Source organism: Hipposideros armiger, unplaced genomic scaffold, assembly GCF_001890085.2.
Source record: "Hipposideros armiger isolate ML-2016 unplaced genomic scaffold, ASM189008v1 scaffold_33, whole genome shotgun sequence".
NCBI classification, from domain to species: Eukaryota; Metazoa; Chordata; class Mammalia; order Chiroptera; family Hipposideridae; genus Hipposideros; species Hipposideros armiger.
In genome coordinates, this window is record NW_017731383.1 from 3,747,086 (window position 1) to 3,762,434 (window position 15,349).

Sequence of the window (15,349 nt, forward strand, 5' to 3'; positions counted from 1 at the left end):
CCTCCCCTCGCTGCCATTCACCCCACAGCCTGCCCCTCCCTCTGGGCCTGGCCAATGTCAGGGACGGGGCTGGCCACCCCCCCACCCCCACCCCCAAGCCCGGCGGGCACAGCGTCTCAGCTCTGCAGCGGAGCGCAGAAGGCCACCGAAAGAGGCCACCATGAGCTGCCTGGGGTGAGTTAGGGGCCTGCCCCTTGCTGGGAAAATCTCGAGAGGAAAAAAAAGTTATTTCTGGAGCCGAATTTGCAATAGAGATGTTGTGCTGGCTCTGAGGGCTCCCTGGGGAGGTGATGATGGACACCCCCCCACACCCCAACCCTCTTCACCAGGTCTGGGCCAGGGTTGAGGGTGGCCGGGTTATCCCCTGGGAACTTGGTAAACGTCCCTAGGCTGCTAGCAGCCGGACTCCGCTGGAGGCCCTCTCGGTCCGCTCATCTCCTTTCGGTGCTTCGCCGGCTTCTGTCCCTGCCGCCTCTGCCGGGCCAGCCTGTTCGCCTCCTGGGACAGCCCCCACGCCTGCCTTTCCCGTCCGCAGCGGGTCAGGAAGAGCCGGGGTGGGGGAGGCACCCCCGTGGGCGTGCGCGATTTAGTGCCTGGGAAGCAGGACACCTGGGGATGCCCGTTCCCGCAGCATCCCTGGCGCTGCTGGGGAGGATGAAACAGCAGCCTCTGTTGTCAGTGTGTCAAGTGCGACGGGAAAATTGGGGACGCTGCTGGAGGAGGGGGCGGTGCCCAGCTGGGCTCTGCTGGGAGAGGGGTACTCTGGCAATGTGCCTTCAGCCACCCGTATCTCCTCAAACACCCCTCGTGTCCCAGGGATGCAGTGATCCCCACACAGCACTTTCCCAAGAGAGCTCAGGGGGCATGGAGGAGTCACAGATGCAATTTTCTGTGATTCCCAGGACTGATGCCCGTGGAGACAGCGGAGGGCTAAGTCATCAGGGGGCAATCAGGGCAGGCTCCTCAGAGGAGGCAGCAGGTGCCAACGCTGCGGCTCAGAAAGTGACCAGTGGGGTCTGGTGGTGTGTCCTATGGCGGTGGGAAGACAGTCCCCAATGGGGAGTTCATCAGGGCCAGCCATCAGTCACAGAGGTGGACCCCTGAGAGCCAAGGTGAGGGCAGTGCCACACAGGCCCATGGGTCTGGGTACCCAACAGTGCCCCTCCTGTAAACTGTCCCATGGGGTGAGAGGCCATGAAGAGCTACATCTGTGGCCCAGGGTGGGACCCTCTCCTGACCCCCATCCAGGAGAGACAAGGTTTAGGTGAGAGGCTGAGCAGCAAAGGGTAGGTGAGGATACATCGGTGTGTGCTCAGCACAGGCTGGAACCCACCCACACCACCGTGTGGCCTCCTGGGGCTGGTCCCAGCGGCCAACCCAGAAGGCTCAGGAAGGCAAGAGAAGGAGCAGTGAGACCATGGAACTGGACCATCCAGCACAGCAGCCGCTGGCCCCGTGTTGCTATTTAAAATTAAATTCAATGAATATTATGTGAAATTTAAAGCTCAGCTTTCCAGTCTCACTAGCCACCGTCCAAGTGCTGAGTAGCCACACATGGCTAGTGGCGACCGCATGGACAGCGCGCGTATTCGTCATTGCAGAAGTTCTCTTGGTTCTGTCACAGTACTGTGACAGGGAGCTTTGGGTCAGTGGCAGGCAGCCATGTCAGCAACGGGGCTTGTCTCCCTTCACAAGGGCTGCGAATCCCGTGGCTCAGCCTAATTTGGGTCTGTCCCCAAAGGGATCCCAGTTTGATGAAGTGATAAAATGGCTTTCTAATTAGGACAGGCCAGGCAGTTTGGAAAGTGTGACGTGATTAGGAGGGAACAGAAAAGCTAAGTCAGCTTTGGGGTCTGCTAGTGTTTCAGGAAATGTGGAGGGGGCGGGAGGGGCAGGCATGGAGGTGGCGGAGGAAACTGGAACTTGAAATCCCCACAGACTCAGCTTGAATCCCACATCCACCCACTGGCTGTGCGACCTTGAGCAGGTTCATTGACCTCTACAAAAGGGGGTTGGTGACACCTACGTGTCCCCAACAGGGATCTTGGTAGGAAATCACACAAATGAACTGCCAACTGCAAGCAGAGGAGATTAGTTGAGAACTGGGGTAGGATGTGAGAGAACATCGACACTTCCTTCACCTTCTTGTGTTGTAATGACAAGTGTCAGAGACACTGTAATACAAACTTATGGGGAGAACTCTGTGATACTAAAGCCGAAGTGCTCAGTTAGCGAGGGTTTCCCTTGGGGAGGGTCTCTCTCCCTAGAGAGGTTTCTCAACCCCCACACTATCCACCTTTTGGGCCCAATAATTCTCTGTTGTGGGGGCCGTCCTGTATATTGTAAGATGTTTAGCAGCATCCCTGGCATCACCCACCGGATGCCAGAAGCACAGCCCCCTCCCACTTGTCACTTTATGACAACCAAAACTGCCTCCAGGCAATGCCAGATGTCCCCTGGGGGGCACAGTTGCCCCAGTTGAGAACTGTGTTAGAGTGACCTGCCTTTGGTGGCACACCCTGGCTGGGGTAGGCACTTCAGAGAAGGCCAGCACATGCCAGCCTTGGGTCATCTGACCAGATGTACCAGCTGCTGGCCCTGAGGCAGTGTGTGCACTGCTGGCCGTGCCTGGATTTGAGCATGAGCATCTGCTCTGTGCTGCCATCTCCTCTGCCCACAGCAAGGTGGGCATTGTTCACAGCCTTCAGGAGGGCCTGGTTCTGGATGCTGGGCCGTAGCACCTCGTACAGATCAACCAGGAATGGCTCCATCATGTTGGCTGGGATGGCTGTGGCCCTGCGGGTGTCAGGGAGCTGTGTGCCCAGTGAGGGGACATTTCTATCCTGGGCAGGGCTGAGGACAAAGCCTGGGGAGGACGGGGCATGGGCACTGGCTCTGGCTTCCTGCTGCTGCCGGGTAGAAATGCAGCTCTGAGAGGTCACCGCAGGGTGGTGGCCTTGCTGGGGTCAGGAAGGTGGGGTTGAGGTGTGTTGGGCAGCATGGCCTGGGCAGGGTACCAAACTGACGGTCAGTATCCTCCCTGTGACGGGCTGCAGGAACCCGCAGGCAGACCATGGAAGATGCCCCTCTCATGTCTGAGACCGAGGTAGAGTCCCTGGGGTTTCCTGACTCTGATGCCCAGCCTGTCTGGGTGGTGACCACCTCCGGCTGAGGAGAGAGCCTTGTGCTGATGTCCCCTGTTGAGGGTGCCCCCAGGAGCCCCTCCCCAGGATGCCCTGGGCTGGCTTCCCGTCACCTATCCTCCCTTTCTGGCCGGCAGGCAGGACTTGGATCAGCGAGAAAGGACAATGTGTGGTCCCTAGGGTCTGTTCCTGCTCTGACTTCCAGGTAGTGGCAGGCCCAGAGCCAGAGGAAGAGTCCAGACCCCCTTTCCTCTGATCTTTCTCTCTCCTGTCTGTAGCGGTTCCGCCCCTCCTCTCCCAGGAGGACACACCCATCTCAGGGGGACCCTCTACTTCCCCCATCCACTCACCTGGGAACTGCCCAGCCTGGTGGCCCCCTCCTCACTTCTACTCATTCACCTGGTCTCATACACTCTTTTCCGTCTGTTTTTAGAATCTAGACACTTGTCCCATCTCAACACCCTTCCCTGCTCCCCTCCCAGCACCACCCCTCCCCTGGTGTACCAAAACCTCTGGGACCCCCTCCACCGCTCCTTAAATCCTTAGACCCTCCCAGAGCCGCCCACTGGGCTCCGCGTGCAGTCTCGGCCGCTGACAGCGGCATGCAAGGCCTCCCTCGCTAGCGTCTTCTCTGCTAGAGCGTCCCCTGGGCTGGTTGGTAGTGAGGGCTTCCTCCCGCTGAGCCCCTTGAGGCCCAGGGCAAAGGCCATCCCTTGTTCTGCAGGCCTTCCCGTGTTCTACAAAAGGCAGTCGGGGCTTCCTCTGAACTGTCGGGTTCAATCTCAGTGCAGCAGGCGTTGGGGACTCGCCACTATGGGGGGAACCAGGCGGCCGCCTCCCGAGAGATCGGGAGGCGAGGCGCCTGGATGGGACTAATGGAGGGGGCCAAAAGGAGGCACCGTGACAGCCTGGAGCTGCCTCAGCTTCCCGGGAGCTAGCTGAAGGGTCCCCCCGGAGGGGCGGGGTGGGGCGGGGCCACCCGAGAAGGGGCGGGCGCCGGGCGCCGGGCCGGGCTGGCTCCGGAGGGGCCGCGCGCGCAGGCGAGGCAGAGGCGCGTGGAGTCGCTGCGCCCTCGCTCTGCTTTCGAGTTCGGCCGGCCGTCCCCTTCTGTCTGCGCCCGCCGCGCCGCCGTCGCCGGCTCCAGATGGGGAAGGACCAGGGCTTCTCCCGGCACTTTCGGTAGTTTCCCCAACGCGCCCTTGCCCCCGGGAACCGTGCGCCCTGGGCGCCGAGGAGCTGCCTTTGGCCGGCCTGAGGGGATGCGGCTGGGGCACCGAAGGGCTTCCCTGACCTGGGTGGGCACCCGCCTTGCCTAGCTGGGGCCCGGGGGCTGGGGAGGGTGGCCGGAAACAGGAAGGGTACAAGGGGTGAGTTCCCCGTGTTGGGGCTCCCAGAACTCACGGTTGCCAAGGTAAGGGCTGGGATTGAAAAGCCTTCTTTCCTTCTTAGACTGTGTCATTCAAGGGAACTGGCCAGAGAGCCGAGTAAGGGAATATGGTGGAGAGAGAACCCTAGGGCAGTCCCTGGGAGGGACTTGGAAATGGATTTGGACCTGACGCCCCAGGCAGAGAGAAAAGAACTGACAGCCGAGTGCAGCATCACTGTGTGGCCCTGGAATTGTCCTGTGGCCTCAGAGAAGCCTTTTGGCACAGCAAGGACCTGGGAGTCCTGGAGCAGCTATAGCCAGGCTGTCAGGGTCAGAGGGACAGTGATGGGCCACAATGGGCCTTGAGACCCCACTGTGCATGGCTTTGCTGGGACAGTCGATTGAAAGCAGACCCAGGGCTGGGGTACCTGGGTCACACTGAGCCCCCTGGAGGGCCCACACAAGCCAGGAAGGGCATGTGGCTCCCCAGGCCGCCTTGGCCTCCGGCTCAGCCAGAACAACACCAGTCAGGGAAAGGATCACCCAACCTTCCCCAGCCTGAGCAGCTGGTGACTCACAATGGTTCCCATCTTGGTGGAGGGGGCAGGGTCTTTTCTAATTGCTGCTGGAGGACTGAGCTGGGATGCCCAGATTGGACCCTTGGGTGGGAGTGGGGCTCATGCCTCTGGAGCCTGAGGCTGGAGCCCAAAGCGTGAAATGGACAGTTTCTGCCTGTCATCTCTCCTTTGCCTGGGCACAAGGGATGTGGTGGGTCCAGGAGGGTTGGGGAATTCTCAGGCAGATGGAGGTGTCAGGCTCCGGAGACACTGAGTGACCATCTGGGGAATGAGGCTGAGGCTCTAGATTTTGGGGACTTGCTGTGGGTGAGCAAGGATGAGCAGATCAGGCAAGTAGCCCCTGGCAGAGCTGAGCAGGCCATTCATTCTGGCCACCTGGTTTTGTGGGACATCCAGGAGCAGAGCTCACCGGGGGTGAGGTGGGGGCAGGCCCTGATGTACCCTCCTTCCCGAAGGTCCACACCCCTTCCCTCCCACCAGGTGGCTCTTCTGCCCACTTGGCCTTATTAATCCTACCCACAGAGGTCCAGGGAACTGAGGGGGGCCACTGGGCAACCTCAGAGGGGTTGTATTTCAGCTGGCTCTCCTCCCTTCTCCTCACCATGCCCTTGGCACTGACTCCTGCTACGAAGAACAGGGACAGGCGCCATGGGATACAGCCAGGGAGGCCTCACTAGCTACCAGAACTTCAGGGGCCCTTCGCAGAGCCCTGCCACGGTGCTGAGGCCCAGAGGCTGGGTTTCCATCCCAGCTGTGCCAAGGGCCAGCTGCGTAACATTGGGAAGTTACAGAGCCTCAGAATCCTTGGCCATGGACCAAGGAGTCCACCAGGATGTTAACTGCGGCCATCACTCAGAGGCGTGGTTGGGCCATGGGTGGCAGCAGCAGTCCTGTTTACTGAGTCACTGAGTCCCTCCCATGTGCTGAGCCCTGGCTGGTTCCTGTGGCTCAGCTGAGCTTCCAGGTGGCAGAGGAGGCCCATGGTCACCAAGGAACCATCCCACAGGGGACCATGCTAGCCTCCCCCTTGCTTCTCACCACTTCCAGATGGCTTCTCTGAAAGTGGGGACCACGGTGCCTTCAGCTTTGAAGCCCAGTGCCTGGCTGGCCCAGATAACAGAGACCTGCTCAAACATGGAGGATTAAACTGAAGAAAGCCAGAGCAGGCGTCCTGGGCTGGGGCAACAGTGTGGGGGAAGGCGAGAGGCAGGACTGGAGGCCGTAGTCCTGGCCCATTCCAAGGAGGCAGCTGTAGAGAGAGCCAAGCAGGACTGGGAGTGTGATGAAGTCTGGGGAAGGCTGACCAGGGCAGACTGTGGCTTCTGTTCTCCCACCTCATTGCCTGGAGACAGGCTAGGAGAAGGTGGGAGGTGGGGAGCCTTAGCTGGGGCTTGGCCTGTCAGGTGCAAGGGCACGAGATGGGGGAGCGGAGGCCAGGCCACAGAAGGGAAGACAAGCAGGGGGAGGACCTGGTCCATTGGCCGGCTTTGGGGGTACCGAGGTCCCCCAGAGGCCACAGTAATGGGGACGGTCCGAACGTGATTTTACGGAGGTGGAGGACGCCGGGTGGCCCAAGCCGGTTGGGGCTCAAGTCTGGGCACCGAGAGGGGAACTGGGGGGCAAACGGCTTAGTTCCGCGCAACCCTGAGCTGAGGGCTGCCGCGATCAGGGCAAAGTCTGGGGAGGCGCCCCGACTCTTCCGTCCTCGCCGGCAGGATCTTCATCCCCAAGAAGCACCGGGCGCGCTTCGACGAGGTGGTGTCGCAGGGTCTGCTGGGCAAGCTGTGCCGCGCCCGGCGGGCGCAGAGCGCGCAGAGGTTGCGTCGGAGCCGCAGCGAGGAGCGGCCGGAGCGCCTTCTGGTGTCCACGCGCGCCAGTGCCGCCCCGCGCCGCCCAGACGAGCCACCCCCGCGCAAGGCAGCCTCGCTGCTGGGCTGCCGCGCAGGCACCGGGGGCGCACGCAGGTACCCGGGGCGGGCGGGCACTGGCTGCAGATGCCTCTTGGTCGATGCGTGGGCTCACGGTGGAGACCCTGGCAGAGGGCGCGGGGGCGGGGCTGGACACCTGGCGGGTGGCGCGGTAGGGGATGTTAAAAGGAGTGGGACACGGGACATCTCCATCCCCTGCGTCCCCCGGTCCCCTCTCCCTAGCTGGGCACACCCGCGCCCAGCCTGCCCCTTCTTTCTTCCCAGGACAGTCCGGGTCTACAAGGGCAGCAAGAGCTTCGGCTTCACGCTCCGTGGCCATGGGCCTGTCTGGATCGAATCCGTCCTGCCTGGTGAGGGGTGGGTGGGTTGCCCAGGATGGGGTGAAGGACCCTATTAGGCCTCTGCTGAGCGCCCCCCTCCACCCCAGATACCAACCTCATGTAGCAAGGGTCTTCTGGATGTCCCAGAGCAGCAGAGACAAATCATCTATCTGCCAGAGTTGGGGCAACCTCCGTCCAAGTTCAGGGTCACCCCTGAGCCAAGAGAACCAAGTTCTCCATCCAGACCTTTCCTATGTCCACAGGGATGGCTGGGGCACTTCCCAGGACAGGCAGCCAGGACAGAGCTGGTGTCTGCCTAGGCTGTGCCCTGGGCAACATTCCCTGTACTGAGTGTTCACTGTGAACTTGGCGCTTGTGAGGCCGGCCAGACGCAGAGCAGCAACAGGCTTCAGGGCTGCAGACCAGTCATTTAGTATATCTAGGAATTGGTTAGCCCTGGGAGGGACACTACTTTCAGTGTCAGCAAGGCGCCAAGATGTCACAGCCTAAAAAACATGATTAATACATTGTTTTCCAACCTGAGGGAGGGGACTGCCTCCATCCAGACAGACACATTTTCTCCTGGTGACAAAAGTACAGAGGAGCCTATAATGAGGACCTTTATATGAGGGGCTGAGAACAGTGTCTGAAGTGAGGTCCTCACGGGGTACAGATGCTGAGAAATACTGCTGTCAACATCACCTTTATTTCAGCTCTTCTCCAGCAGCTCAGGGCTGACCTGTGGTCCACACGGCCCCGAGCGCTCCCACCCCCGCCCGGGAATCACTGCCTAGAGAACAGAGAGGCACTGGGTCCAATGCGGGCACCGCTGAATTTGGCTCTCCTCTGCCACCTATCCCATTTCTCAGCTGGTGAACAGGCGTGGGCCCTGCCCCGCTGAAGCATGCCCTCTCTTTTTGCCTCCAGGGAGCCCAGCTGACAATGCTTCCCTCAGGTCAGGTGACCGGATCCTCTTCCTCAATGGACTGGACATGAGGTCAGAGGCTACTGGGGACACCAGAGCTTGGTGGTGAACTGTTCCCCAAGACTGCTGCCTCTTGGGACATCCAGCCTATGGTCCCGATCTCCTCTGACCAGTTGGTCCCAGGGTCTGTCCCTCTTCCTATGGGAACTCTTGAATCTGTCCTCCCACCCTAGCTAGGATGTCAGTTCATCCTTCCAACCAGAAAACCCCCCAGCTCCATGCAGGGGACAGAGTGGAAGTGACCATCTGTGTCTTCCTCTTTAGGGGGAGCCCTGCCTAGGGCTGACCTAGGTGCAACCCTTTCTGTGACCAGAAGTGTCCAGCTGGCCTTGGGCCTGGAGCTTCTCCTGCAGAGATTAAAGAGCGAGAGAGGCGGGGCCCTGGCTTGTGGTTGCGGCCCAGCTGTGGACTTGCTGTGCGGCCTCCGCAGGCAGGAGAGGGAGGCCGGGGGGGTGGGTGTGGACAGGGCTCATCAGGCCAGGCCCTCCTGGGCCATCTCTGCTTGGCAGGAACTGCTCCCACGACAAGGTGGTGTCCATGCTGCAGGGCAGTGGTGCGATGCCCACACTGGTGGTGGAGGAGGGGCCTGTCCCGTTCACCAGCGGTGAGACCTCCACTGCCACTTGGCTTTGTGGCCCACAGAGACCCCGCCCCCCAAAAACCCACAGCATCCCTCCCCCAGTGGTCCTGTAGGACCCAGAGGTTCCACCTCAAGGACCCCACCTGGCTCTCCCTCCATCCCCATCCCCTGCACATGTGCCTCCCAAAGCATGGCACTGTGCAGCCACATCCCAGCCCAGGAGGGCCCCTGGCCCCAGCTGCCAGGGAACCTGCACCTGGCCTGGGACATGGAGTCACCCGTGCCTCTCCTGCCTGTGGCCCTGCAGACTCCGATTCTTTGGATTCCCCCAACCCGTCGTCGGCACTCACCTCCTTGCAGTGGGTGGCGGAGATCCTGCCATCCAGCATCCGAGTGCAGGGGAGGACTTTCAGCCAGCAGCTGGAGCACCTGCTCACGCCTCCCGAGCGCTACGGCATCTGCCGGGCCCTCGAGAGCTTCTTCCAGCACAGGTGGCCGAGCTGAAGTGGTGGGGGGACCTGCCCTGGGTGGGCCCCAAATCCTGCCCAGACTCACCTTTCGGGTCTCCCTGCCTGAGCCTCCTCATCCCCTTTCTCCTGGGGGAGGCTCAAAAAAGGCAGCAGCTGGCATGAGGGGTCCCCAGGTGGGGACAGTTGGGCTGCCCCAGAACAAACCCTGACTCTGAAACCTCCCAGCCACATGACCTGGGCAAGTCACAGCCTTCTTTGCAAAGTGAAACCAACAGTGACCATCTGCGGCATTGTTGGGGGGACCCTCACAGTACCCTCGCCTGTGGGCACTTTTGGGGTTGGTTTACTGTCTTTTCGCACATCAGGGGCAGCAGGCTGCATTTGTCACACTCCTCGGTGCATAGGTCATTGTCATGTTTGGTGCAAACTCCTCGCTTGTTCATTCTTTTCCTTTTTTTATTTAAACAGTTTTATTGAGATACAATTGACATACCATACAGTTCACTCATTTAGGTGTACAGTGGGCTGGGTTTTCGTATATTCCCAAACATGTACAACTATCACCACACTGAGTTTTAGCACATTTTCATCACCTCAAAAAGAAACGCTGCACCTTTCCACCATTGCCCACCCTCTTCTCTGCTCCCTCTTTCAGCAACCATTAATCTACCTTCTGTCTCTCTAGATGTCCCTGTTCTAGACATTTCATCTGAATGGAATCATACACTATGTGGACTTTAGTGTCTGGCTTCTTTCACTTAGTACCATGTTTTCAACGTTCATTCAAGTTAGAACACGTATTTCATTCCTTTGTAATGGCCCGATAATGTTCCATTGTATGGAAAGAACATATTGTGTTCATCCATTCAGCTGTTGATGGACATTTGGGTGCTCCTGCCTTTCTTTCCCTTTTGGCCCCACACGCTCTCCTGTGTCCCCTCCCCCGCTAAGGCCACCAGTCTGATTAATGGGCATCTTTTTGTCCGAAGCTGTTGTAAAAAAGTGGGCATTGCTGTTCCATAGGATGTATGTTTATTTTATATCATCATTGTGCTATGTCTTCTGTGTTGACTTTTTTTCACCAAGGGTTCTGTGTTTAGATCTGTCCGCACGGCTCTGTGTACATTTAATACACTGTTTACAACTGTCGCTGAATCCCCGTGGATCGCAGCCACTTGTCCCGTCCATTTACCTTGCCAGTGACGGACAGCGGGTCCCCTCCAGCCTCTTCATCCCAGTGACACTGTGATGAGCACCGTTGTGCTCCTTTCCCTGTGGAGCTGTGTAAATTCCCTTGGAACTTATATCTAAGAGCAGAATTGCTGGCTTTTAAGGTAAACGTTTGCCTCATTTAACCAGCTCGTGCCAAATTGCTTCCCGGAGCAGTTTCACCCTCGCCAGCAGCATTCCCCATGTCCTCAGCAACTTTTGGCACTATTGGCTTTGTAATTTTGCTAGTCTTTTTAGCCACGAAGTAACATCTTGTTCTTTTAATTTGGGCTTTTAATTAGTAATTATTTTAAACACCTTTTAATGTCCTTGTTAACTTTTCCCATTTCCTTTTCCATAAGTGACCTGTTCAGACCCCTAGTCCATTTTCGTTTTGTTGGGCTTTTTGTTCTTGCTGATTTGCAGGAGTTCCTTGTATATTTTAGACACTGTTTCCTTGTTGATCTTGGACATTGTAATGATCTTCTCCCATCTGTTACTTCTGTTATTACTCCTGTTACATCTAATGTTAATGTGTCCAAGTTGTGCTTCTTTGAACAGACATCTTGATTTTGTATAATCAGATTCAATGCAGATGTGTCTCATGGCTTTGGCTTTGAAATTTTAAGAAGTCCTTTCCTGTCCCTGGCTCAAAAGATATTCTCTTGCGTTAATCTTCTATTAACTTTATAATTTTATCTTTCACACTTTGGTCTTTTATCCACCTTCATCTTTATATGTGGTGTTATGTGAGAATCCAGTTTTATTTTTTCCACATAATGTAGAGATCAGCAAACTATTTCTATGAAGGGCTGAATAGTAAATATTTTAGGCTTTGCGGTCCATACAGTCACCGTCAAAACTTCAATTCTGCTGTTGTATCTTGAAAACAGCCACAGACAGTATAGAAACAAATAGGCATGGCCATGTGCCAATAAAACTTTATTTACAAAAACAGGTGTGGGCCAGATTTTGGCCCATGGGTCATCACTTGCTGATCCCTGATATAGTCACTCAGCTTTCCCATACGTGCCATACATTCCAACCTTCACACAGCTCTGTGCAGTAGATGCTACTTTCACCCCCATTTTACAGATGCGGAAACTGAGGCACAGAGAAGTTAAGTAACTTAAGAAAGGTCAGTTGGCTGGTAAGTAGCAGAGGCAGGGTTTGAATTCGGGCTGCCTCTCCTCAGAACCTGCCTTCCTGCCCACTTCTCTGTCTTGGCAGCGGGAAGGGGCGCAGGGAACAAGCCTGAATTCTGTGGCTGGGAGTGCCCCCCTCATCCATCCCTACCCCACACCCCATGGTGAGCCCCTGAGTAATGAACCGCCTTGCTCCTGCACCCCACCCCCCAGGAACATCGACACCCTCATCGTCGATGTCTACCCTGTGCTGGACACACCTTCCAAGCAGGTGCTTTGGCAGTTCATCTACCAGCTGCTGACTTACGAGGAGCAGGAGCTCTGCCAGGAGAAAATCGCATGCTTCCTCGGCTACACGGCCATGACAGGTGAGCAGCCCCTAGCCCTGCCCAGCCCGCTAGGCAAAGAGCTAGACACCTGTTCTCACCTGTGAAGTATTACAGCCATCCTGGGCCCCTCCCACACAGAGCTGTGCCCATGTATGCAGATACAGGCCCAACACAGACGGCTGGTCCCATGCTTGGCCCCATGGATGTGCCTTCCCAGCTTTAAGCAGCAAATGCAGCATAACCTTAGACTTGACACACTCCACATACTGTATTTCCCCATGTATAAGACGCTCCCCTGTGTAAGATACACCTTAATTTTGGGGCCCTAAATTTGAAAAAAATGTATTACATAAAGTTACTGAACTCAAGTTTTATTCATCATAAAATTCATACAACTCCTCATCACTGTCAAAACTCCCAACCATTAGCTTGTCCTCATTTGTGTCTGATGACGAATCACTGTCTTTGTATATTGCCTCGTCCTCAGTTCCATCTATGGCATTTGAAATGCCACACTTCTTAAATGACTTGACAACAATCTAGAACCACTGTAAAATACGCACCCAGTTTTTAGACCCCAAATTTTTCAAAAAAGGATTTGACTTATACATGGAGAAATACGGTAACTGCCCAGGGTCTCAGTGGCTGTGCTTTGCACCCCAGGAAGTGTAGCCTAGGTCAAGAAGTTCCTGTGGCCACTGTTCGCAGACCTGGATCGTGAGCATGCAGCCGGGTCACACATGGCTGGGCACAGACACGCACCAGGGCCTGCTGGGCCTTCCTCTGCTGTCACCTGCTACAGTGCCTGTGTGCCCACGAAACCATGCACTTGATTGTTCAGGCCGTTGGACTCGAAAGTGTGCCAAACCTTGTACATTTGCCCTGGGTGCTCTGCGTCTGCTGTGTCACAGCCTGCATATCTCCTACGTGTTGGCCCTGTGTGCCCACTATCCCTAGTCCCAGGGACCCACAAGTAGTAGGGGGATGGTCAGGGGTTTTAGCAAGAAAGTCAGGGTGCAGGTAGGCAGCAGATGTCTCATACATTTGCCTAAACCTGGAACCCTTCTTTTCACCCCATAAATCCAATGTGGGCAGTGGTGACTAGGTTTTGAAACCTTGGGTTTGGGGTTCTAGGCTCTTGTCATGAGAAGAGGCCCCGTGGGGTAGGCTGTGGCTGCCTCCCCAGGCCGGCATCTTCAAGCTAGCACCAACCCCATGCTCCTCCTGTTCCTGGCACCCAGTTTCTCACCCCAGGCTTCCCTGTGAGAGCTGTTTTAGAGCTTAGCAGGGCCGGACATCACAAATTGGCAGACAGCTGCTGCCGTCACCCTCCCTGTGTTTGGCAGCTCCTTGTCTGGCTAAGAGGACAAGGGTCCATCTCCCCTTCATGTCCCCCATCAGAGCCCGAGCCCTCGCTGGACCTGGAGTCTGAGCCTGAACCTGAGCCCGAGCAGGTGCCTGAGCCCCAGCCGCGGAGCTCCCTGAGGGCCTCCTCTATGTGCCGCCGCAGCCTCCGGGCCCAGGAGGCCAGTTTGGGCTGCGGTAAGGCCCTGGGCTGAAAGGCTGGAGGGGTTGTGAGGGTGTAACCAGAACTCAGTTTCCCCACCTGCAAAATGGGCTTGGTGAGATGAGAAATCCCTGGGAATAAACGGGTTGAGGGGTGGCCCTCCTGGGTCTGCAGGCCTAGCAGGTTCTTTCTCCATGACCCCTGGCTGGGTCTGGGCTGGGGCCTGAGCCTTAGTGCTCAGAAGCAGTCACAAGACGCCCCCCCCCCATAGCAGACTCTGCTATCCCCAATTCCCCCAGTAGGTCCCAGTGACTGCCCCGAGATGCCTCTTCCTCTGATCCCAGGCGAGCGCCAGGCGGGCGATGGCACCTCCCTCCCTGAGACACCCAATCCCAAAATGGTGAGTGAGACCTGTCTGCCTTCCTGGTGGTATCAGTGGGGAACTGGGACAGACCTCTGCCTTCCAGACCACTCAGGCCTGGCCTCTGAGGCATGTCAGGGCCACACAGGGGCGGTGGGGGCGGCTGGACTTGCTGCCTCCTCTCCCGCAGATGTCGGCTGTCTATGCAGAGCTGGAGTCCCGGCTGAGCAGCAGCTTCAAAGGGAAGAGGGGGAGCACATCGAGATCCCGTGCCTCCCCACCAGTGCCCAGCCCGGCGGGCACAGCAGGTAGGCGCTCAGCCAGCCCAGCTCCTGAAGGCAGCACTGGCTGGCTGGGTGTTGCCCCACCTCCAGGCACACCGTGGAGTCCCCTCTTTGATCCATGACCATGGGACTGAATTGTGGGGAACCCCAGCAGCCTTCATGGTGAGGGGCCATCAAGGTCAGGGTTGTCCTCGTCCTTCTGTGTCCCCTCTGATCCTCACCCCCGCTATGGATCTAGAAAAGCAGAGGGCTGCCTGCAAGAGTCCCCAAGTTAGTATGTGGCTGTTGGATACACTGTTAAGTGCCTTGCTCTGTGAATGGCACAGGTTCGCCGTGTCCCTCACAGAAAGGTGGTTGCTCACAGGACACCCATGATGACTTCTCGGCAGTTTAGAAGGCAGGACCCCTGGTGATGCTCCTGTGAGCTCAGGGCCTGCTGGGTGTGGGCGCTGCCTCATGACTCTTGATCTGGGGCTTGGAGAAGGCCCCTTGGCCCTTTGAAGTGGGACCGCTGGTGTCCCTTTCAAGAGGAGCTGGAATCTGGCTTTTCCTAGGCCTAAGCAGTGCCCTCCCCCCGCCCCCACTGCCACCAGCCTTTGATCACCCCCAAGGAAGAACATGGAGGGACGGGGTCACCCAGGTCCTCCTGCTCTGTGTTGAGAGGGAAAGGAAGGTGCCCAGGGACACAGAGCCAACGTCCCCTGGGCCCCTGTCCTCCCGCCTGCGCCTGGAACCCGGGTACTGACTGAAGAGGGGTCCTCATGTGCCCTCCTCCACCCCAGGGCCCAGGACCCTGTCCAGTGTCTCGTGGCCCAGCGAGCGGCTCCTGCCCTCCCCCTGCTACTACCCGCTGTGCTCGGGAGAACCAGCCTCCCCCAGCAGCTCCGAGTCCCACCCCTACGCCAGCTTGGACAGCAGCAGGGCGCCCTCCCCACAGCCAAGCCCCGGGCCCATCCACTCCGACAGCCCCCCGAGCCCGGACCTTGCCCGCCAGCCCAGCCGCAGGAAGCTCTTCACCTTCTCCCGGCCTGTGCGAAGCCGGGATACCGACCGCTTCCTGGACGCCCTGAGTGAGCAGCTGGGCCCCCGGGTCACCATCGTGGATGATTTCCTGAGCCCCGAGAATGACTATGAGGAGGTGAGC

General features: G+C 57.8%; 1 protein-coding gene across 1 annotated transcript in view; it reads left to right on the plus strand.

The window, feature by feature from the left end:
- The window catches only part of GRID2IP (Grid2 interacting protein), a 50,431-nt gene that overhangs the window by 25,620 nt on the left and 9,462 nt on the right, over positions 1 to 15,349 (plus strand). The window contains exons 6-15 of the mRNA XM_019637426.1: positions 6,803 to 7,051; positions 7,280 to 7,365; positions 8,263 to 8,332; positions 8,830 to 8,924; positions 9,208 to 9,391; positions 11,938 to 12,092; positions 13,455 to 13,595; positions 13,863 to 13,960; positions 14,112 to 14,229; positions 14,988 to 15,343. Of these exons, the coding sequence (XP_019492971.1) occupies positions 6,803 to 7,051; positions 7,280 to 7,365; positions 8,263 to 8,332; positions 8,830 to 8,924; positions 9,208 to 9,391; positions 11,938 to 12,092; positions 13,455 to 13,595; positions 13,863 to 13,960; positions 14,112 to 14,229; positions 14,988 to 15,343 (1,552 nt within the window). The remainder of the gene's footprint in view (positions 1 to 6,802; positions 7,052 to 7,279; positions 7,366 to 8,262; positions 8,333 to 8,829; positions 8,925 to 9,207; positions 9,392 to 11,937; positions 12,093 to 13,454; positions 13,596 to 13,862; positions 13,961 to 14,111; positions 14,230 to 14,987; positions 15,344 to 15,349) is intronic.